Here is a 24,983-nt window from a genome sequence, read left to right as displayed (position 1 = left end):
TGCAAAAAACAGAATTTCAGGTATACACAATCTGGCTAAGTAATTTTTGTATGATCTTCTGAGGCACAAAAGCAACTGTTCAGTGTATGTTTAATAACTAATTTCTCAGATAACTTCAAGATTTTCTTTCTGTTCTTACATACAGATACGTAGAGTCCTTGTATTTTTTGAAGTGTTACTATTCATACTATTCAAATTTTAAGGCATTTTCTATACACCCATATCTTTTTTCTTGTTTTTGTTTTTGTGATGTTTTGGTTATAGGCCTAATTCACTCTGCCTGTTTGATAACTTTTTGTGTCTATTTGTAAATGAAGAATTGCTGTTTTATGACATCAAAATTGAATGAACTGACATTAAAAGAAAGGAAATTTCACCTTTATTGTTGCTAGGTGTGTCCACCAAAGTGAGACGGGCGAGCAGCTCCTCCACCTCCTCCTCCCAGATGTCGCCGGGGAGCACGCCCTCCACCAAGGTGGAGCCTGATACCAGCAGTTTGCCATCAGTGGTGGAACCTGTCGGTGAGTTCGGTGGCGGATGCAGGCTGGAGGCTCACGACCTTGTGTGCAAGTGTGCATTAAAAAAGAATAGGAAAAGTTGGAAAGGAGTCGCTCTTTTGCAAGTCATGTTGGTTGCTGGTGATTATGTGTGCACTACTAAAAAAAAAAGCACACACACACAAAAAGAAAAATTGGAAAGGTGGCGCTGTTGTGCAAGTCTTTTTTAGGTTGCTGGTGATTTTGTGATGTCGATGCTTCACCTTGTTCCCTCCAGGGGGTCTTGTTTTTGGTTAAATAACTTAAAACTGTTTCATATACATGGATTTGTAGCTTTTGCCCCTGACAAAAAGCAAACAAAAATGAGTGACTGTACTGTTGAACATGTAGGATGGAAGGCATTTCTGGAAAAAAACCCAAAACAAAACAAACACACACACACAAACACACACACACACACACAAACAAATAAAGAAACAATAATAATAATAATAATAATAGTGTATACTTTTATAGCGCAACAGTCCATCAAAAGATGCTCATGGCGCTTTTAGTCTTAAGGTTAGGAGAAGAATGAAGAAAGAAAGAAAGAAGAAGAAGAAGAAGAAGAAAAAAAAATGAATTATGTGACATCTTCACTTATTTTGTTTTGTTTCCTACAACATATTAAACAGATATGTTTTTAGGGATGTTTTAAATGATTCCACAGAGGATGACTGGCGAACAGTGACAGGGATATCTTTCCAAACTTTTGGTCCAATGTGGGAGAAAGAACGAGTTCCCCATGAATGCTTAACCCTAAAAAGGCCGGGGGGGGGGGGGGGGGGGGGTGAATCAACCCCCCCCTCGACATTTTTCGCGACTACTCCGCCGCGCGAAATTTTTTGACCGCGCCATTCGCTGACTTTTTACTTTCAAGTCTCGCGCATCTTTTCACACCATTTTCGCGAAATTTGCGCATACCATTACGACGCTGCATGACTTTTCATAAATGCCTGTCAGGGCAAAAATGGCTCAAAAACGTGATTTTGTGTAGAAAGTCTATGCAAATGGAGTTTTCTCTTCTTATTCATAAAAGTATGATTATTTTCACTTTCAAAGGCTGAAACTAATTGATTTTAGCATAATCATGCTTGAAATAGGTTCTGTCATAAATTTTGTGGAAAAAAATGATAAAACAAAAGGTCGAAAAAACAAAGAAATACGTAAGAAATTCATAAAACAATAAATACATAAGAAATTGATTTCGATAACAATTTTTTTTTTAAGTACATTGTTAGGAATGCTACAAAGAATGTTTTCACCAAAAATTAGGATTCTAGGAGCTTTAATTTCTGATTTAGAGCAAAATGTATGATTTTATGCATATATTAGCATAATTAATCATCATGACGAAAATTTCCATTTATTTTTGTATAACGTGGTAGAATACGCCACAGGCAACGCACATGCCAAATTTCATGATGATTGCGCGATCGATGGCCGAGATCTCGGGGGGGGGGGGGGGGGGGGGGGGGGGGGGGCCACAGAACACCCAAAAAAGCCCGGCCTGGTTAGGGTTAACCTTAGGTATCTTAAATGAAATAATCCTAAAATCTTAATCTTAATTTGAATAATCCTGGAAACAGACATGGTGGCTGAAGTGCTGCAGATTAAACTTGACCAACAATGAATGAATAGAATGTAAAAAAAAACAAAAGAAAAAATAGGACTGCCTTATTGATTGTCAATGAGCCATCAGTTGTTCATTCAAAGATTTCATTCAAATTGTTAATGTATCATGATAATTTTCTGTTAATGCCATAAAAGAAAATGTTCTATTTGTGACTTGGACTTGCTTTGTGTTCAGCCAATCAATGAATATTAAAGGAAGAACGCTGATCCCAGTTTACATGTAAGTGATGTTAGTGCCTAAACCAATCATTAAATTACATGCTAGAACAACCTGGGCAATCATATGTGATATGATTGCCCTCTCTTCTGACACTGAAATGAGCCTTTGACATTCATATCGTGTGACTGTATTCAGCCAATCAGTGAACATCGCTGGACAAAGTTAGAAACAGGTTCTGGCATAAACCCAGTCTGTTTTAGGGTAACCCATGCACATGGATGCTAATACTGGGGCAAAGCCTGAAATTTGGGCCCTTGCAGTTTTATTTTCAGGCTCTTGTCTGTACTAAAATGTCTCTAGGCAGATTAAATGCACCCCCTCCAAGATCAGGGGTAAAATTTTTGCATGCTGTTAAATTCGATAATGAGTGCCCGACTCTCGAAATTCATGAGAATAAGAACCTTGCGAAGTATATAACTAATGTTGTAGCTGTAGTTATTCTATTTTTTTTTTTCTTGTTTGTTTTTCTTTTCTTCTTTATGATTTCGTACGTGTATGTTCATCTGTATCCCTTTATAAAATCATATAAATGTATCTTTGTTTTGTTCTATTTTTTATCTGTGCATGGGCATGCTGAAAAATAGCCCTGGCTGAAGCTTTATACCTCGCTGAAATTAAATGAATGAGTGAATGAATAAATAAGTACCCTCTCTCTCCTCTGCAGTGCTGGTGCACTTGAACAGCTCATGCGTCAGCGGGCCGTACCTCAGCCCCCACAAGCTGTGGCAGATGCCCATCCAGGTGGGGCCCACCAGCGTCAGCTCCGCGCTGAGGGAGATCCTGCAGCTGTGCGTGGACTGCGCCGTCCAGCAGCGGCTGGTGCTGACCTTCCTGGAGCAGGCGGACGACGGCAATGTCACCATTAATGGTCAGTCTGGGGGAGTCAATGCCGTTGATAAAGAGAGTATTGCCCATTTGGCTTTCGGCTAATGAGCTGTGATTGGTTGATAGTTGGTCATGTGATCACCAGGCGCCATGTTGTTGCCCAACGCCGCGCGCAACCAGTGCTTACTCGCAGTGGCAAATGTTAACCCGTGAAGTACGGACTGATTTTGCTACAACATGCATTTCCCATAGACACTTACCCGTGTATACTCAGGACCCGTCTTCAGAGGGTTAACAAACAAAAACACTGCACGTAATATTTTTTAACTAATTGGCTTGAACGCACTCTGCACCGGACAAGGTCAACTGTAGTTGGTAATGACATTGCGCCTATTGTTGTTGCGGGAGGTCAGACTGTCTATATGGCACTTGTGGGAGTCAGTGCCGTATATAAAGAGAGTCTGGCCAACTCCATTTTCGGCTTATGAGTTTTGAGGCCTGTGATTGGTCAAAAGTGGTCCCGTGATCTTTGTGGAGCCATGTCGTTATCAAAGTGCGCTCATACGCAGTGCCCATTGTTCACTACCGCTTATTTGGTAGGTTTTTATTATTACGTCTGAGCGTACACGCTATCCCTGAACGCGTAATACGCTGGGCAACGACATGGCGTCCAATTTACAAGTTTTAGCCAGACTCTCTTTATATATGGCACTGGTGGGAGTTTTCAGGGGGTGCCCTCTGTTGGTGGAATTTTGCCAGTTGGGATTTCTCACCAGGCAGAAAAGTCATTCATATTATTAGACAGGTTGCCAAGTGATGTACCAATGTACTGCAAACAGCAGTACACACTAACAACAACAATGACCAGAAAAGAAAAAACAAATTAAAAAAAGAGGGATTACTTATGCCACATATAAGTTGTCTTTCAAAACAAATGAAGACAACATACCTTGTAGGGCCTGTGTGAAAACTTGTATGTAGACTGTACTTCGTTGTACAGGTGTAATCTGAAATGGGCTTTCTTGTTTGAGCATGTATGTGGCATTGGTACGAGTAGTACATTTTGCTGTCCAGTAAAACTAAGACTTGTGTTCTGGCCATAAAATGTGATGGCCGCATTACTACATAGGGCACGGACGGCCAAAGAACCCCCGCCCTGAAAGTTGTATGCACGCGAAAATTTCTGGTTTAAAGGGTTTGTATAGTCTTGGTTGAGACCTAATTTCAGGTTTCTAACATCTTTTGGTGAGATAATGAGAAACCTCCTATGAAATATGAAAGAGCATGTAATTCTATGAGGAATTCAACGTTTATTTGATGAAAATTGGTTTTGAAATGGCTGAGATATCCAAAAATGAGCGATTCTAATAAAGTGTGGGACCCACACTTTATTACGATCGCTTTGTTTTACTTTGTTTTGGATGTTTCAGTCATTCCAAACCCAATTTTCATCAAATAAACTTTAATAGAATTCCTCTTAAAGACCTAATAAAATGGTTTAGGCATTTTTTTCTCAATGATGTAATAATATTAAATGTTAAATTCTAAGTAATTCTATGGTTGTGCGGGGTTTTTTACTGTTCTGAATTTTGTTCTATATTTGTTAACATAATGGATGCAATTTCCTCGGTTTTGGAAAACTTGCTATACTTTCGCCGCATGCGGCGCACTATCACTTCTAAATTGTGATGACGTCTAGGAACGGAGTCGTTCACGTAGACCAGTCTAGCCGTAGCCAGCGAGCTGGCAAGGCTATGCTAGCGCAGCGCAGCGACAGCCGGCCGGCGGCTGCACTGGCTAGCGCTGGCGGGGGAGCGAGCTAGCGAGCGCATAGCAGGTGCTGCGCTGCACTATTGTCATTGGCTAAGCCTTTAGACAAAAGAATATTTAATGAACTGTATCGGATTTAATACTGCCAATAATACAGATAACAACTGTGGTACGCTTGGATATCCATTATTTTCGGCAAACTCGTGAAATAGGCCCCAACACTGCGTGTCTGTACTATAAATAGTAATACTACGGCGACTCGCCTGTTTAAATACTCATGAATTCAGCCCCACCGTGTGGCGTTCATCTCGGTAGGTAAGCACGGCGGTGGGGCTGCCTTCCACAGTCAATACTCGTGAATGCGGCGAAAATGACTTCATGATATGGCCCTCGACTAATTTAACGGCCAATTTAACCATAAATACAACCCTACCTAACCCTAAATCCTAGGAGGACCTACCCTTGCTTGCTATAAACGCACGGGTACAGTGCACGCGCACTGCGGTGGGGCCTATTTCACGATAGCCCCACCACCACTGCGTGTCTGTACTATACTACGGCGACTCGCCTGCTTTATAGGCCTAGAACACGCTAGACCTACTCGTGAGTCCAGCCCCACCGTGGCATTCATCGGTAGACCAAGCACGGCGTTTGGGCTTCCTTCCACAGTATGATTTTTAGCATAAAACAAAAACTACTCGACCAAATTGACGATCATTCTTGGTATCGTTTTTCTTAGAAAATGGCGCATCTAAATTACTGATAACAAGTATTGCAGAAACTGACTATGGGAAACTGGTTAGATCTATAGGCCTTTTTTTTTCAGCCACGACCCACCCTGTACCAACATATCCCCCTAACCGTTAGGCGTTAGAGTGTAGCCTCTGTACTACTACCAAAGATTCTGCTATCACTACTTACTAGTCTACTACTAGACCTAGTGCCGTAGTGGTAATAGTACTACTACTAGTAGTGTAGACTACTACTACTAGTAGACTACTATAACTACTAGTAGGCTGCTACTAGATCTACTACTAGACTACTACTAGTAGTTTAACTTGTAAGCGCCAGCCGACGGGCCAGGCCACGGCCGGGACGCTCCCGCTTTCTTGCTGCGGCCAGAGTGGGTAGCCGCTCACTTTGTGAGCGAGCTGGGTCTGTTCTTCTAATCTATACTTACTAGACAAACAGTTACAACTTACAATGTCAATCATGTAGAATACAGTACACGTATCTCATTAAACCATATGGGGGCATACCAGACATACCACTCTGTATTTCCCGGGCGATCGTTTCCGTGAGGTCTATTCTCGGGCTTGGTGCCATGTTCTTTATACGCTCTTGCACTGGCAGCGGGGGAGATGCAGCTGGTTCATATCGGTATAAAGGTGCAGCCCCACGATAACGTTCTGGTCCATCGGCTGCCTCTCCCTCCCCATGTTCCCCTTCAACTTCATGTGCCTCCTCTTCTTCTCCGCTATCGTCAGAGCTGCAGTCTTCATCATTTATTTATTTATTTATTTTATTTATTTATTTCTAATCTTTTGTCAGGGTAGTCCATTCACCAATAAATAGTGGTCTTCCATGGAGCCCTGAATAATATTGATGAACATATGTACATTAAATAGCATTAGCAAAACGTATATACAGAAGATGACATAATACAGTGTAGATACATACCAGCGTACTGTACATTGCAAAGTAACATAAAAAGTACATGCCACAGCAAGAGTTCACCAGAATGCCGAAATAACAATTAAAAACGCTATTATACAGGAATGATAAAGCCCAGAATGAATTTTGTGTGTTACTTACAAATAGCAACTTTGCTTAAACAATCTCTTAAATGAATATATGGAAGAAGCTGATCTAATTGAATGATCTAGCCTGTTCCATTCAAGTACAGAGGATACGACTGGGCTGCACTCATCATCAATGTCGAAGTTTACCCATACAGGGGAAGACATTATGCTCGAGGTACCAGGTATCTGTGCAAGCTAACTTAGTGATAATGTATGTGGTAATGCGTACATGTCGACAGTCAGTGGGTCGACCGGGAGCGCAGATCCCGCGGGGCCCGGGCCTGGCCGGGCTAGCTATCGTGTACGCGCGTGTACCAAGCTAGTAATCTAAGTGCTTGTGCTGAGCGGCTTCTGCTAACTGAGCACAACTCCGTGCTTATACGTCATCAATCGGTTCAGGGGTGTTGGTCACGTGACTATCTTTTTCGCAAAAGCTGCAACGGGGTCCTCCAAAAATGTGATATTTGGGGGAGTTTCTAGAAGCGATAAAAACCGGAACGACACTGACAACATATTTACATTGATAATCATGACATATATTTTACATGTCTTTTGCATATTAAAACATTTTGCAAGCATTTTATTAGGTCTTTAAAATGGTATGCTCTGTACTATATCATAACTGGTTTCTTGGTATCTTGCAAAAAGTTAAAAGCCCAATTCCCATCTCCACCAATACTATACCATCCCTTTTAAACAGTACACGCTTCCTCATATTCATAGCAAAATAAGTGTTTGTAAATGTTTCTGTATTATCAAAACTATACTTATTTAGTTACATTGTCTGCCTAAATCAGTTTTGTTGCATATTCATGAGATTCAAATTGTATTCCTGCATATTCAAAACAACTTAACTTGCATGTTTGTGCATGACAGCCACATACAGTGGAGAGACACACTCAGCCACCATCCAGGCTCCGGACACCACCTCTGATTTCTGGGCCATGCTGGACAGGCTGTGCGAGAACCTCCTGTGCTGCGAGAATTTCTTCAGCGACAAGTCACTACAAGGGCCGTGCCCAAAGTGTGCAAAGCAAGGTACCCTGCTAGGGATTTTGTTCGTTTGTGTGTTTCCTTTTTCTCCTGGGTCCCGTTGCATAAAACTTTTTTAGCAACCTCAAAAAATTCAGGTTGGGATTTGCCCAACCTGAATTTTTTAAGGTTGCTATAAACATAAGAATGTAAAGTCCGTTGCATAAAAACTCTGGTTGGGAGCTTCCAACCGGAATTTTGTGACTTCAACCGGAAAAAAATCCGGTTGGAGTTTTATGCAACGGGCACCTTTATAAGGCACACAGTCGTCACCACATAATGGGGATGACTCAAGACAGAACTTTGGCTCTAATTCAATGTGCAAAGCAAGCTAACCTCGGGCTGTTCTTCCGCCTCTCTCTTCGTAACAAAGTAGATGTACAGTGGCCGCCGCATGATCGGGACGAGGTTACCTCTTAGGCATTTTGTCGGCTTCTTCCACAGACCCGATAAAACTAGGCATGCAGTTGCGACCACATAATCCGGATAACTAGAGACGAAGAAATTTGCTCTGATTCAATTAGCAATGTGAGCTGACCTCTGAGGCATTTGATGAGCAGTTGATAACATTAACCCTAAAAGGGCCGCGGGGGGCGCGGAATCCGCCCCCCTCAACGTTTCGCGCTATAATTCTGTAACGCGAGAAGGCCTCGTCGCGAGGCTTCTTGACTTTCTTCGTTCAAGTCTCGCGCAACTTTTGAGACCAAATTTGCAATGTCCGCGCATACTTTTGCGAAGCCACGCCCATTTTTGTAACGGAATGTCGCCCCAAAACGGGCACAATTTTGTGATTTTGTGTACATTTCCTATGGAAAACAGTGCTCTGTCATGAAAGTCATGAAAACCTGATTATTTTTACAATTAAGCACTTTCATTGATTAATTTTGTGCTAATTATGGTAGAAAAGTGGTCAGTGACAATTTCCAATGAAAAAACAAAGAAAAAACAAAAGTTGAAAAACAAAGAAATACATAAGAAATTCTGAAAACAATAAAATACATAAGAATTGAAATGAGTTTTGGAAGTTTTTGTGATGTAAAATTGTTGAATATGCTAAAACAGATTTACAGATCAAAAATCAGACTCTCAGTGCTTTTAATTAGGCTAAAATATCATCTTGAGCTTAATTTGCATAATTAATTAAAATTAGACATTGATTGTTTCAAAAAATCTCATGACACAATCTTGTAGATTATGACGTGGGTCTCACGCATGCAAAATTTCATCGTGATCGCACCACCGATGGCCGAGATCTGGGGCGGAATCCATCCCCCCCCCCTCCCCCCCCCCCCCCCCCCCCCCCGGTCTGAGCATAGCCAAAAAAGCCCAGCCCCTTTAGGGTTAAGGTTTATCATGAAGTGCTCAAATCTGATGTGCCTAGTTACCCACGCCGATGAAAATCGGCAGGGGGTTATGTAAAGGGTTCCGTATGTTTGTTTGTTTGTTTGTTTGTTTGTTTGTTTGTTTTTTTTGTTTGTTTGTTTGTTTGTTTGTGTGTTTGTTACCCACGCCGATGAAAATTGGCAGGGGGTTATGTAAAGGGTTCCGTATGTTTGTTTGTTTGTTTGTTTGTTTGTTTGTTTGTTTGTTTGTTTGTGTGTTTGTTACCCACGCCGATGAAAATCGGCAGGGGGTTATGTAAAGGGTTCCGTATGTTTGTTTGTTTGTTTGTTTGTTTGTTTGTTTGTTTGTTTGTATGTTTGTTTGTTTGTTTGTTTGTTTATTTGTTTGTTTGTGTACAAGATAACAAGAGAACGGGTTAACGGATTTGCACGAAATGTTCAGGGAATATTTGGATAATGACAGGAAAGAATCGATTAGATTTTGGTGATAATCGGTTGACCCTTGCAAATTCTGTGTGACCTTGAAGTTTTGACCCCATGGTATAGTGACCATTCCGAAAATTTCCCGTTTCTCACTTTGCGATTTTCCGCTACCATACGAAAATATAAACTCCCCAACGATCCGACTTCGCTGCTCAAATGTTCGTAAGAATTCCGAAATTTACGTTTAGGCCTATTTGAGGGACTATGTCCTTCTAGATTTATGAAAGTTCGTTCTCCGTCATCACAAACTGGCCCGTATTTTGATGATTTTTCAAATTAACATTGATTGTTTTTTTCGTTGGAGGAGCATTTTGCTCGGTCGCAGTCACACTGCACGATATGCGTGCTCAATGTCAATGCGTGTGCAAGGCCGCTGAAAATGCATCGCGCTCTACCCTGTTGGTGCAAAATTGCACCGGGGACGTTGCGGCGCTCGTTGGTGGCCGAATACTGGTGCAGTAGACATTTGCATTCAACCCTTGCATTGAATAATTCCCGTAGACACTAATCATAGGGGTAATTGCCTAGGGGGTACGTAAATTTTGTTTTTCTTTTTTGCTTTTGTGGATACCATCAAAGATCGTACACTCATACGACCTTTGATATTTGATGATTTTTCAAATTAACATTGATTGTTTTTTTCGTTGGAGGAGCATTTTGCTCGGTCGCAGTCACACTGCACGATATGCGTGCTCAATGTCAATGCGTGTGCAAGGCGGCTGAAAATGCATCGCGCTCTACCCTGTTGGTGCAAAATTGCACCGGGGACGTTGCGGCGCTCGTTGGTGGCCGAATACTGGTGCAGTAGACATTTGCATTCAACCCTTGCATTGAATAATTCCCGTAGACACTAATCATAGGGGTAATTGCCTAGGGGTTACGTAAATTTTGTTTTTCTTTTTTGCTTTTGTGGATACCATCAAAGATCGTACACTCATACGACCTTTGATATCATCACACTCTTGGCTTGCTATAATCAAAATATCCCGCAAGAAAACGGCGTATTTCTCGATTTTTAGCGCTTTTTCCGCGACCCGTCGTGTAGACAATACTCTTAAAACTGGACTTAATTCGCGCACGCTTGGAAAAGTTCCGATTCTGCACTTTTGACGGTGGAATTTGGGATTTTCGATGGATTTTTGGAGGAGACTTAAGGACTTTCCTGTACGTGAATGAGTGTTAATACCGTATGTGTAATGATGTGATTTGCGTGTGATGTGACTGTAGAACCAAAGATCGTACACTTCAGTGTACGATCTTTGGTAGAACTCACTGGCTGGTGATAAAGCACACTGGCAATTAAGTGGCCGAATTCTGGTAGATGACCGAATGCACATTATGTTTACCCCGACTTTGTACTTAGGCGTGGGTCTGCCGCCTTTGACGGCCCCTCTCTAGTTTGTTTGTTTGTTTGTTTGTTTGTTTGTTTGTGTACAAGATAACAAGAGAACGGGTAAACGGATTTGCACGAAATGTTCAGGGGATGTCTGGATAATGACAGGAAAGAATCGATTAGATTTTGGTGATAATCGGTTGACCCTTGCAAATTCTGTGCGACCTTTAAGTTTTGACCCCATGGTATAGTGACCACTCCGAAAATATCCCGTTTCTCACTTTGCGATTTTCCGCTACCATACGAAAACATAAACTCCCAAACGATCGGACTTCGCTGCTCAAATGTTCGTAAGAATTCCGAAATTTACGTTTAGGCCTATTTGAAGGACTATGTCCTTCTGGATTTATGAAAGTTCGTTCTCCGTCGTCACAAACTGGCCCGTATTTTGATGATTTTTTAAATTAAAATTGATTGTTTTTTTCGTTGGAGGAGCATTTGCTCGGTCACAGTCACACTGCACGATATGCGCGCTCAATGTCAATGCGTGTGCAAGGCCGCTGAAAATGCATCGCGCTCTACCCTGTTGGTGCAAAATAGCATCGGGGACGTTGCGGCGCTCGTTGGTGACCGAATACTGGTGCAGTAGACATTTGCATTTAACCCTTGCATTGAATAATTCCCGTAGACACTAATCATAGGGGTTATTGCCTAGGGGGCACGTAAATTTTGTTTTTCTTTTGCACTTTTGTGGATACCATCAAAGATCGTACACTCATACGACCTTTGATATCAACACACTCTCGGCTTGCTATAAGCAAAATATCCCGCAAGAAAATGGCGTATTTCTCGATTTTTAGCGCTTTTTCGGCGACCCGTCGCGTAGACAATACTCTTAAAACTGGACTTAATTCGCACGCGCTTGGAAAAGTTCCGAATCTGCACTTTTGACGGTGGAATTTGGGATTTTCGATGGATTTTTGGAGGAGACTAAAGGACTTTCCTGTGGTGAATGAGTGTTACCGTATGTGAAATGATGTGATTTGCGTGTGATGTGACTGTAGAACCAAAGATCATACACTTCAGTGTACGATCTTTGGTAGAACGCACTGGCTGGTGATAAAGGACACTGGCAATTAGGTGACCGAATTCTGGTAGATGACCGAATGCACTGTATGTTTACCCCGACTTTGTACAAGGCGTGGGTCTGCCGCCTTTGACGGCCCCTCTCTAGTTTGTTAGTGTATGATTGTCACTTATTACTGTACATTATAAAAGCAATATGTTGAAAATTTCACCTTGCAATGCACAGACCTCTCAACCATTTTGAATGTGGTGGAAAGAATCTGAATTTTCACTATCTCCAACTCTTGTTTCAATAGGAGTTTTTTGTCTTTTTCTTGATCATTTTACTACACTCCTATGGGAACTACTCTTTCTTTTCTACTTTTGAGTCAGATCATCACTACTTTTCAGTCAGAAATGCTGGGAGGTCTGAATGCATGGTGTGGTTGATTATGACAAACAAACTTTGCCTATACTTCTCAGTTTTAACTGTTTTCATTTTGATTTAAATACTATACAAGCTGTTATTTTTGTGAATTTTGCGAATCACAGATGATTGTGAATTTAACAACACGCAAAAATGCCACCATGCGCTAAGGTAATAGTGTGCTTATGAAGGCCTCTGTCAATTCGCGAAAACAACATCTAGAGAAATGTCCGTGACCTCATTTGCGAAAATATCTGTATGAGAAAATAACAGCATATGCAGTATTTCATTGCTAACTGCGTAGCTAGTTGCAGTGTATACCTGTTGATTTGATTGTGATTCTCCCCATCCCTTCCCCAGCAACTGATGACAGGGGACCCTTGAGTCCTGCCGCCAGTGGCCTGAGATCACCGGGGGTGCTCAAGAGAAGCGTCTCGGATGCCTCCACAAGCTCAGATAAAGATAGCAGGCCGTCGTCGCACAAGATTCAGAGACGGATAACGACAGAGGGTGAGGTGGCAAGGAAACATTTTAGGCAGGGGAAGAAATCGGAGGCCAGCAGTATACGTTTCTTGTTTTGCTTTGTTTGTTTTTTTTGTCTTTTTTAGTGGTGGCTGGCGCTTTGTAATGGAAATTGTAGACTTTGTGTGATAAGAAATCATTGGTACTGGTATGTGCAACCTCTGTCCCGTACAATGGCAATTGTAGCACAACGAGAATTAGGTGCGAAGGATTAATATTTTCCTTCTTGATTTCACACACACACACACACACACACACAAAAAGGACTGTAGAGAAGATTTGTTTGCTGGTCAATGGGAAACGTGAGGTGATAGCACCATTAGCTGATGTTAATTGAGTATGTGGCTGCAAGTGATTTTACTGTTGTGTGAAGTTATATGAAACATATAAAAACTGTAAATCTGATTCTGATAAAAATTTCTATGTGAATTTGAGGTAGTCTTGCGTTTCAAATCATGAAAGATAAAGAATTTTTTATTTTCTTTCTGGACATTCCGTGAGCAGCTGCCAGTTCCACCACAGAGAGTAGGATAGAGCCCCGCCCGCACCCTGCCACCGGTCATCCCAACAGCTGGTCCATAGAGGAGGTTATCCGGGTAGTGGTGGACACTGACTCCAGCATGGCCACTCATGCTGACCTCTTCCGAAAGCATGTGAGTGCCTTCTGTGTGTCCCGTAACCCCCTCAAGTCCCCAGAAACCACACTTTTGTGATTTGTTGCTGTAAAAATGTGTATCGTTCCGTATCAGGACAGTTACTATTGACATGAAGAGGAGCAGAAGGAGGAAGAGGAGGATTTTCACTTATTCCTTTAAAGGGTGTGTACAGTTCTGGTTGAGGTGAGGATTTAGCTTTTAACGTTTTGCAAGATATTCAGAAACCACTCTATGAGATGGCAAAGAGCATGCAATTCTAAGGGGTATCAAAAGTTTATTTGATGAAAATCGGTTTTGAAATGGCTGAGATATCCAAAAACAAGGTGAAACAAAGAGATCCTTATAAAAGGCGTGGCCTGTCGCCTTTTATTATTATCAATTTTTTTTGGATATCTCGGCCATTTGAAAACCAATTTTCATCAAATAAACATTGAATCCTTCTTAGAATTACATGCTCTTTCATATTTCATAATAGGTTTCTCATTATCTCACTTAGGAATGTTCAAAACATGAATCCCCACCTCAACCAGTACTGTAGAGTCCCTTTAAAACAGAACTTGACAGGTCCTACATAAGATCATGTGGGATCTCAGAATCTCGTAGAGATCAGGTTGATTGTGATGAAGGAAGTCATAATCAGTTTTCCAACAATGATGCTGCTGATGATGGTGGTCATATTGGAAGTGATGGTAGAGATGATGATAGTGGAGATACTTAGATGTAGTCCTGCTCTGTTTGTAGTGGTGGTTATGATGATGATAGCAGTGGTAATAAAGATGATGACGATGATGACGATGATGACGATGATGACGATGATGACGATGATGACGATGTACTAAAGTACACAAGTTGTATCCAAGAGCAAAGCCTTGTGACAATGAAGTGCAAGTGCCCACCTTTAAGCCTTCATGTGACTTGTTCACCAATTGGCACACACGCTGAAGTGCTTTTTTCGCAGATTGGCGTCGATGTCTGGAAATGAATTGTCAGTGAATATAGATTACCTAACCCCCCTAATCTCTGTTGTGCTACCATGGCCTTCCTGTTGGATTAAGGTACATTGCTACACCTGAGTGGGAATGCTTTAATACTAAGCAGCTATGTCAAATTTGGATGAATTACTGAATGCAGATATTAAATGCCAGGGCACGTAAAAGGTTAAAGGGATCGTATAGTTTTGGTTGAGACCTTATTTCAGGTTTCTAAAATTTTTTTGGTGAGATAATGAGAAACCTCTTATGAAATATGAAAGAGCATGTAATTCTGTGAGGAATTCAACGTTTATTTGATGAAAATTGGTTTTGAAATGGCTGAGATATCCAAAAAAGAGCAATTCTAATAAAGTGTGGGACCCACACTTTATTACGATCGCTTTGTTTTACTTTATTTTTGGATGTTTCAGTCATTCCAAACCCGATTTTCATCAAATAAACTTAGAATTCCTCTTAAAATGGTATGCTCTGTACTATATCATAAGTGTTCTCTTGGTATCTCGCAAAAAGTTAAAAGCCCAATTCTCATCTCCACCAATACTGTACCATCCCTTTAAAGGGCTCATTATTCAGATGACTAGACTGCAGTGCCGCATAATGCGGATCGCAGAATAGGAATCTGCGTATGCTTTACCTGTGATGTAGTAACTATCATAGAGCCAGAGACACTCGACAGTGCATGAGACTGATCTTTATTCTGACAAAGTTTACAACTTTGGCGGACTATGAAGTGTTCTTCAACCTCCACGCTATCTTGCCGGGTTAAAGCTCATTAACTCTGATCAATGGCAGGAATCAATAATGTGAGATGATATCCTCTTGAAATCAAAACATAATATTGTTTACTTTGGAAGAGTAGCCTAAACTTAGTCCACAAACACATGTGAGACTTTGCACTGGGGGTAGACAAGTAAAACCTTGTTTCATTAGTGGCACAAGAATTTTGTTTTTTTTCTTGGGAGAACTATCAATTCGTAATGTGGTTGTACCATGCCATGTTTTTAGTAGTCACGTTGTAATCTTTCTGCACTTGAGACTTTTGATCCTTTTTGTCTTTTCAGTATGTAAGTTAGATTGTGTCTGGTAGTGTTATTTTCCAACAAAAGTTCATTCACAATGTTTCATTCATACCAAGGTAGATTCAGAGATAATACTCATGACAATAGGGTTTTGCTTCTGAGACCATGTATTTTATGATAGAAATTGATAAAGATTATCAGGAGCGATCTAATTACATTTACACTTGCTGTCCAGTTGGTTAACCGCTTATCACATGACATTTTACTAAAATGTACCATTGCGTGCTTTCACCATCGAGCATGCAAATGCTGTCATGCAGTTTTGGAGAGCGTAAGATGAGGTCACACTCATGCATTACTCCCAGCAGAGTTTCATCAAACTGGGAGGTTTGCACCATTGCTGTCATCCACATTTACATAGACGAGGTTCCGATGACATCATCAAGCCATGCTGAGGGGGCAAAAACTGCGTACGGGGGCTCCATATAGTGTGGGCATGCGCGTAAGCATTTCATTCCACATTCCATCGTCGCATGCGATTTTATCAGGCCAGTCAGGCAGGCTTCTATGTGAACATATTCACATACTGCATGCTAAAGCTATTCGCTTTATACACGTGTGATTTGTTTTTTGCCCGTCAGACAACATGTCATTTCACGTCACAGAACCTCATCTACACTGTACAGGCATTGGCTTGGACCACACTGGTCAGTGCGCGTCCAAAGTGTTGTGTGGAACTGATAGTGAAATAAGCTTTACTTTGTGCAGTGGAACAAGATTCCTAATTCAGTACATTGTATAGTGAATGAGCTGTTGTTTTTTGCAAGGTTGTAATTTTCGCAACTTTTGCGAATCACAGTTGGGTCCCAAATTTAACAACACACGGAAATGTCGCCATGCGCAAGGGTAATAGTTCATTTACGATAACGTAAATGTAATTTCGCAAAAATAACATCTCCCAAAAATGTCTGTGACTACCTCATTCACGGAAATATCTGTACGCCAAAATAACAGCTCACACAGTATGTGGAATGTTGTGCAGTGAAAGATCAGATGTTCTATCAAACTTGGCTTTGGTCTTTCTATAGCAGAACGTTGCACCTTCTTTCACCTTTTGCAAAATCCTGTACCATCCCTCTTGTGACCATTTCATTTTTGTTTTACTATTAACCCTTTTTGTGCTGATTGGCACAGAAAACCCCATAGCAGTGTACACATCATCCAAAGTCCCTGGTGCAGAAAGGGTTAAACTAAGTTTCAGAAAATGCTACATGCCACTGTTGGTTTTCTTTTTCTTTCCCTTTATAAATGTGAAGTTACGCAGTATGCATATTTTTCCATTCCATAAAGTGCAGAATATACCATGCACACTGCAATGCTAGAATATTTTTATAATCTTGTACTGACATTATGATAAAAAGGAAAGCAAAGGTAATGGAGCCCCCTCCACTCAGTAGAGTGCAGAATAAACCATGCACACTGCAATGCTAGAATATTTTTATGATGTACTGTCATTATGATAGAAAGGAAAACAAAGGTAATTGAGGCCCCTCTTTTACATGCTGATAATTTTTTTTTTTTTTTTTTGGGGGGGGGGGGGGTAGTTGTTCAGGTTTGGCAGTGCCATGATTTTTTTTTTCCACAGTTTGACTCTCTGCCAATAAGATTAATCTTGTAATCTGAATGTAAACAGTGCCTCAGTTCTGATCACCATATCAGAGAGTGTAATGTCCATCATTTGTCAACACATGCAGTTGCACTTTGACGGATGATGCTATAATTTTATCACTTAATATCCTGTCATTGTCTTTTTTTTTTCTTCTTTTTTTTTTGCGGGGGGGGGGGGGGGGGGGAGGTGGGGGAGTGTGGGATTCCTGTTCTGTGTATGGGGGGAGGATGTCAGTGATAATAATTATGATGTTAGGATTTGTTTGTTGGCTGTACTTTGTGATTGTAGGCCAGAGTCGGCAAACCATGAAAGAGAGATACTGTATAGGTTGATCAAATACTGTTTGGTTCTTGCCTAAATATGACCTCATGATAGCAGACGGCTTGTACTGGTCTTCCATGGAAAGGCATTTCAATGTGAGCAAATGACAATGAAGGAAGCAGTAGGTACTGTATGAGCTGAAATTTTCGCAGTGGTTTTATTTTTGCGAATTTCGCGAATCGCCTTTGAACCGTGAAAATAACAACACGCGCATAAGTAAGTTCATTTAGACCCTCGCAATTGCGAAATTATTAACACGCAAAAATGTCCTCCAAGTAGCAATTCGCGAAAATATCTGTACGCGAAAATTTCAACTCGTACAGTACTGTAAGGAAGATATTTTTCGCGGCATGAAATTTTAATGAATTTGAGCCGACGGCCTTTTTCGCGACATGAAATTTTTGCAAATTGTCACCAGCATTTAATGCATATAGTGTAGACAAGAACTTTCGTGTGCATTTTCACGAATCTTGGCTCTTGTGAAATTCCTAAAATTAAAATCCATATGAACATTCCTCTTTTTACAATACATGACTTAAGGCCTGCGATTAGTTTTTTGGTGCACGCTGATGGTCTGAAGTAAAAAGACATGGAAGCTGCGAAAAGTGCACAACTATATTTGTATTAAAGCGTACGTGACCGCTCAGCGCAAAAGGTGTCAATGTGTGTGTGTGTGTGTGTGTTTGTGTTAGGGATTTTTGTTCCATGTCTTTTTAATCAGTTGCACAGTTTAGATTAGATATGATCTGAATCTGTGAAGGGTGCCGTTTGTTTGGTGTCCTCATCGAACTTTGAGTCAGAGAGATGTGAAGAATCACTTTGCAGAGTGCTGCGCAGAGATAGAATGGGAATGCACAACTCTTCATCAGTCTTATCAAAAGTCTTTGATTGAAGGTGGCACTTCAGTTTCATGTTTTCTACTTTAACTCAAAATTGTGGGTGTGTGGATGCAAGTTCGCTGAAGATTAAGTGTAACTACATGACGAAGTGGAATTGTATAATGCTGAGGGTGGCAAAAATTGTTTGGTGGCAATGTTTGAAATCAAAATATACACTGTACTGTTTTATGGAAAAGAGCTGAATATCAAGCAGTCAACGAAATGTCACACTTGATTACCCAATTGATTTCATATATGTGTATGTCAGTATCTTAAAGTCCTTTGTTGTTCTCAAAAAGTCCAATAGCAGCATTTCCATGGATCAAACACCAACCAGGTCTATTATAAATGATGAAACAAATCAGAGGTTTTACAATAAAATTATTTGCAAAGAGAAAAGTGTAGGTGCTCAATTACAGGCTGGTGTAGAGTGAAACTTTTGAAAAACATGACAAGGCTAAGTTTCATTGCATTACCTTCTTTCTTTCTCTCATCAATCATCAATCATCAATCCCATTTCTTTGTTCATTTCTCGTCCCAGGAAATTGACGGCAACGCATTCCTCCTCCTCAACAGCGACATGATGATGAAGTACATGGGACTGAAGTTGGGCCCCGCCCTGAAGCTCTGCAACATCATCGACAAGCTGAAGAAGAAGTAAAGCCCCTTGCGATGGAGGATCAAGGACTGAGCCTACACCGCCCCCCCACCACACCCACCTCCACCCCTTTACCACCCCCTCCCTCCACGCCCAGGCTAACAACCCAATATTCTCTCTTAAACCATGTCTGCAAACCAAGAAGATGTGGAGAATACTACATTGTTGTACTCTTTCTGTGTCCCTGACGTAGTCAATAGAGCTGCTGGGTCTTCCTGATTCTGCTGGAGGCTCTGTGAAGACTCATCAATATCTCTCTACATCATGGTAGAAAGAACGTGGGTGGCCTCCCCAATTCTGGATTGGATGGTTGCCTGCTGAGATACAAAGTGCGATGTGAGTATCTTCTTGATTGCTCCTTGGAACCTCCCGCATGCTGATGTGTGAATATTGGCAAGCGCTGCCATCATACACGGTGTCAGGATGGTGATGAATGGCTGGTTGTTGATCAGAGTATGGACTGGCTTCACTGTGCTCCAGAGGCATTTATGGAGGTGTCATGTGATGAGGATGATCTAGCCCCATGTTTAGGTCAGAAGGTGAAGTGAGATACTGCACAGATAGAAAAGATTGAGAAGGATAGACGGAAGGGCCAATATTATTGTCTTTAGTACGGGGGAGCAAAGAATGGAGGAGGAGGAGGAGAAGGAGGAGGAGGATGATGGGCGGAACCAGTGTGGTCTGCTGAGGTCAGCTTGACCAATGCAAACATATACCACAAAGCTGGACTGCTACTGGTGAAAGTCATACTATCTGTACAAGTGGACAGAGATCAGCCTTTGTATCAGTATGGCCCAGGAGAGCAACCAGTTTTGTGTGGCAAAAAATGAGCAATATTGCATCTCGCTGAAGCGCATACATTTCTTTTTCCCTCTCTTCTCGCTTTTCAATATCCTTTGAAAACTGGAAATACATTGTATCTATGGATAAACATGGGGCTTGTGTGTGTGTGTGTTTTACATACATAATTATCTCCAGTAGTTTTCGCTTTCTGCATTGAAACACCGTATCCCCTCTCTGGTAGTTAAATAAGGCTCATTTCTTCAAATGCACTACCATTATCATTGAATTGTTAGCAAGTAAAGTCATCAATGTCTTGGTGGAATCGTAATCTAGTCCAGCTGCAGAATACAAGAATACCTATATTGTGTTGAATGACCCTCTTACCAGCTTCTGTGCATAATTGGTCCATTGTGTTACAGAGTTATGTAATTTAATGTTTGCTGCTAGTTCGTAGCTAGTTTTTCTTGGATTTGTCCAGGTTACAAAGTGATGACATCATTGGATTAGAAACCAGAGGTTTCTGAATTTTTCCGTCGTTTCGCAATTTCCAAACATTTAATATTCAATTCAATTTCATTGATCATGTATTCATTGCATTTGCAGTAAGGTATTATGCTAGAGTTGATGATACAATCATCAACTTTCTATGTATTGAATACTGTGATAACTTGTGTGTAATGCTTAGGAAATGTTCTTGAGAAAAAGGCCCCCAAAGCTTTGTAGAAACAGCAGCACATCTTTGGCAACAATCTTGCGTGAAAACTTTGGGTGAGTAAACAAGTTTGAGATAAATGCTTTCATCTGCAGAAGTGCTTGAAAACTGCACTGCAGCCTAGAAGAACTGTGCATTTGTGAGAGTGTATGTACACCTGCAGTCACATAGCACCAATTCATGGACCTGTTTCATAAAGACTGATTGTAAGATTGATCTTACGATTGACGCAATTTAAAAAAAAGGTACGCTCAATCTGCTATCAAATCTGTGCTTTGAATTAAGCGTCAGTGTCTATATGAAACAGACATACAATCAGGATTGATTTTACTCTCAATTCACTGAGTAATGCTCAATTACTCAAGTGAAATAAATCAAGTGTAAGATCAATCGTAACTCTTTGTGAAACAGGAACCGTCTTTGATAGCCGTTAGTATGCCAAAAAAAAAGTTACAAATACCTGTGCCAAGATGCCTGTCCTCCTGTGCCATGGAGATACTAGTATTGAGGCAAGAAATGATCTTGATATTAATTCAAGCTGTGTCAGAATCAGTGGTTGTCTGGTTTGGGGTTGGGTTTTTTTTCACCCTCTCTGAGAATCCTCTCTTTATGTCAATATCTGCCAAAGTGAGAGAAAGAGAGAAAGAGATAGAGAGAAATAGAAGGAGTGTGAGAGAGTGAAATGGGGATATCATGCAATAAAGTCAAGAAATGGTTCAGCTGTGTGCACAAGTGTTGTTGGCACAGTGCAATAACCACCAGGACATTTGTGTGAGGATAGCCTTTGGGATCCTGACTCGTGTGAATACACTTAACCGTGGCACGGTGACAAGATCGGAGAACATCTCCGATGTATTGAAGTTCTTTGCAAGGTATGAACATATTCTTGCCTTTTCACTAGGGTAGAGAAAATACTCTGTATTATCAGCGCTGTTGAAAGTCAGTAATGAAGGAGCAAGGTGTTTTGAGGGTTCCATGACATTTGCTCCTGGGACAAATGCTCCCATAAATTATCTGCTCTTTTAGCCAAACATAAATTCTACTCACAAACATAACTCTTAACTCTTATCCTAATCCTCACATCAAACTAAACCTTAAACCCTATCATAACCCTAACCCCAACCGTAAGTCCTTGGAGAAAATAAGACCGGAGCAATTGTCGCAGGAGCAAATGCCCCGTCACCGTTTTGATATATACTCTTGTGTTATCATTGCTGTTGAAAGTCGGCAAGGAAGAAGCAGGGCGTCTTGAGATTGTCTTTGCAATTTGTACTTAAAGATTTCAAATATTTTGTATATCAATGGGTGTTCACTGTGAGGGTATTCCCCTATAAAGTCTTGTGAAGGGGGGTTTCCCCCACAGTGTTTGATTGGGATATCTCTCCATTTTTTCACTTTGGTTTTGTTTTTGTTTTTGTTGACAATGGCATTGAGATAATGGTCTGGAAATGTGTAAATTTTGTAATTCAAGTGCAGCTGATGGTGTATGATAATGTAAGGTATACTATTTTACTTATACTTGCATGTGTTGTACAGTTTTATTGTCTATATTTATTGTTTGACAGGTAATGCTTGACCAGAATGGTATACAAGGGAGGGTAAGCTCTGTAGTATTTATTGAGCATTTTTCAACAAACACTGTTTTTACTATTCATCTTCCAATGTCATGTCTAGGGGTATCATGTTTTTTTCCCCCTCTATTCTATTTTCTCTTTTTTTTAATATATTACTCTTCAATGTTGGCTACCTTTGGGTGAGATGGTACTGTATCCAGAAAATTATGCTTTTGAAATTTGCTGAAGAAAGTGTAAGAATATTTTGCTACAGTTTGAAGAGAAAATGGATAATGTTTGTAGAGTGTGTTAACTGTTTAAAGAAATTGTCACATACTCTCTTTGTACAAAGTATTGCCCATACCATTTGTGGTTTCTGACTGATGTTTTTGGCTTATTTTCTGTCAAATTTGAGGGCATTACTTGTGTACTTGGAATATGAATAAATCACTTTCTTTGAAGTATCCCAATTCAGGTACTGTTCATGTTGGACGATAATCTATGAGCTGTGCCGAAACCAGAACTGTATGATATATCATAATTTGTACAACTTGTTACATCACTTTTCTTGACCTTTTGAGTTCAAGAAGTCTGTTGACAGAAACACTAGTTTGATGTATTTCTGAAGTTTTAATGGGCACTCTGTGCTTACAAATATGGAAATACAAGCATTGTGATATACAGTCAGTAAAACGAGACTGAAGTTTTCTTAGATAAGAATGAATACTCGTCTTGTGATTTTAATCGTAATGATATTTGAAACCAAGATATCAAGGTACTCAGTTGCACCTGTAGATGGAAATTCATTTTCAGGGAGGAGTCCAAATTATTTGCTCAGTTCTGCTGCAGAACCCCAGACAGAATGTTCTTCACTGTTCTCCTGCATTCATGTGTAGCCTTCTTCTATCCCTGACTTTATCCCATCGAGAAAGTTAAAAGTATTGTGTAAGCATCAGAGAGATACGGAGTGAAATTTATGTTTACCTAGGTTAGATTACCCTTCATTTGGTGTCTCATTTAGCTTCTTCTTGGTTTTTTTAAACAAAAGCCAATGAGTTAAAATCTGTATTATCTCATTTAGAAAGTTATGAAATGTCAACAACATTTTAGGAAATTTGAGCAATGTTAGATGAATGATGATGAAAGATATTAAATAATTTCTTTAAAATTGTTTTGAACAGTAAAACCTGTGTATCTTGAAAAGCAAAACCAAAGGCATTGATTATTTTTTTACACTTTTCATTTCTTCACTACAAAAATTTGTTATCTCAGTTGTAAGACTCTGAAAAGGCACTGTGGTATTATGGGCTTGGGTAGTCGCAGAGAAGCTGTTGAATACAACGATTGTAGGACAAAATAATAGTTCAGTTTTTTCATTTCTGGAGCTCATATTTTCTTTGAAAATTTTTGTGTGTATTTCAAAACTTTAATATGAAATTGTCAAGAAATAACAGTTCTTGAGTTTTTCCCACTACTGTGTAATTGGAATACTGTCTGCCATCTCTTGAGCAAAGAGATGGGTAACATGAGAACCATGATAAGCAAACATATACACAGATATTATCTTTTGCTTGTTTCTTTCTTTATTATCATGTATTACTATTATCATTACTATTATTATTATTATTATTATTATTTTCATTCTGATGAGAAAATCATTGGTCTATATTTATTGACATTCCTAATCAAGTCAAGAAAAAAAAGATACTCTGCACTGATTCTGTTCAACCAAAGATTAGCACACCTTCTTGATGCACTGATGTTTTGACTTTGGAATTGATGACATTATTTTAGGAATTCTTAAAAGTACCCAGATAAGGATGAGGTGATAATGAAAATATAAAGAAGAAGGTGAAAAAGAAACTTCTTTTAGGAGATGTCCTTTCGTAAGCATGGGACAGTATGTGTTATTTGTATGTTTTGGAAACGTGCCTGGTTTTCTTAAGGTTAGAAATATTAGCAATGTCTGTGCAGAAGCTTGCCCTATATGATGCATGACATTGGCTGACCTTATATACTGCTTTCATGCATTCACAGCGTGTATCCAGTGTTGTTTGTGTCAATGACGTATTCATGTCATGGCCTCAAATTTACATGATTGTCCAAGTCATCTAAACATTCCTTTTGTAGCTGTAAATGAAATCGGAGTGAATGTTTCGCTAAAAGGGCCTTTCAAAGGTAATTTTTGTATTGTGGACACAGCTTTATTCCATTACTTGTACATTTGATTGTCAAACTGGCCAAAGTAATTGAGACATGCGTTTACTGTCGTAAAGGTGAAAGCTGTTCGAGTGATGCATGCTCACGTCTGCCTTGTCACGCTTTAACATTTGGTCTTTACCATGATTTCGTCTTATTTATATGCTTATATTTCTTTTCTCTTTTTTTTTTTTGCCTTTGGCTAGACTACATGATCAAGCATGCAGGTGACTTTGCATTTAGTGCTTGAAAACAACTTTCATTCTTCTAGTGATTAATTCAATGTGTGCATTAAACGTTGTATAAACCAAAACTGGTGTCAAATATTAGGTGAGAGGTCATCTGCTAGGAAAAGTTGGTGCCAGAAATGGGCGACAAAACCTGTCATGTAAAAAAAAAAAGGTAGAAAATGAAAACGCCCCCACTTGTGCCTGTTGCTAGGGCTTTGATACAATAGAGGGTCATTGACCTTTTGAGTATTCCGAGGGAGGAAGGAGTTTGGTGGTAGGAAAGGCGTCATTTCTCACTCGACACTCAGAGAGACGCCCAG

General features: G+C 40.2%; 1 protein-coding gene across 1 annotated transcript in view; it reads left to right on the top strand.

Annotated features, from left to right (window-relative positions):
• The window catches only part of LOC139714350 (polycomb protein SCMH1-like), a 35,899-nt gene extending 16,014 nt beyond the window's left edge, over positions 1-19,885 (top strand). Inside the window, exons 7-13 of the mRNA XM_071626059.1 lie at positions 393-521; positions 3,056-3,259; positions 7,665-7,826; positions 12,832-12,981; positions 13,498-13,646; positions 19,070-19,185; positions 19,798-19,885. Coding sequence (XP_071482160.1) covers positions 393-521; positions 3,056-3,259; positions 7,665-7,826; positions 12,832-12,981; positions 13,498-13,646; positions 19,070-19,185; positions 19,798-19,885 — 998 coding nt within the window. The remainder of the gene's footprint in view (positions 1-392; positions 522-3,055; positions 3,260-7,664; positions 7,827-12,831; positions 12,982-13,497; positions 13,647-19,069; positions 19,186-19,797) is intronic.
• Positions 19,886-24,983: the final 5,098 nt, after the last annotated feature.

Source organism: Diadema antillarum, unplaced genomic scaffold (assembly GCF_040938485.1).
Source record: "Diadema antillarum isolate AM-2024a unplaced genomic scaffold, OU_Dant_1.0 seq00002244_RagTag, whole genome shotgun sequence".
Taxonomy (NCBI): Eukaryota; Metazoa; Echinodermata; class Echinoidea; order Diadematoida; family Diadematidae; genus Diadema; species Diadema antillarum.
This window is presented reverse-complemented; position numbering and strand designations above follow the sequence as displayed.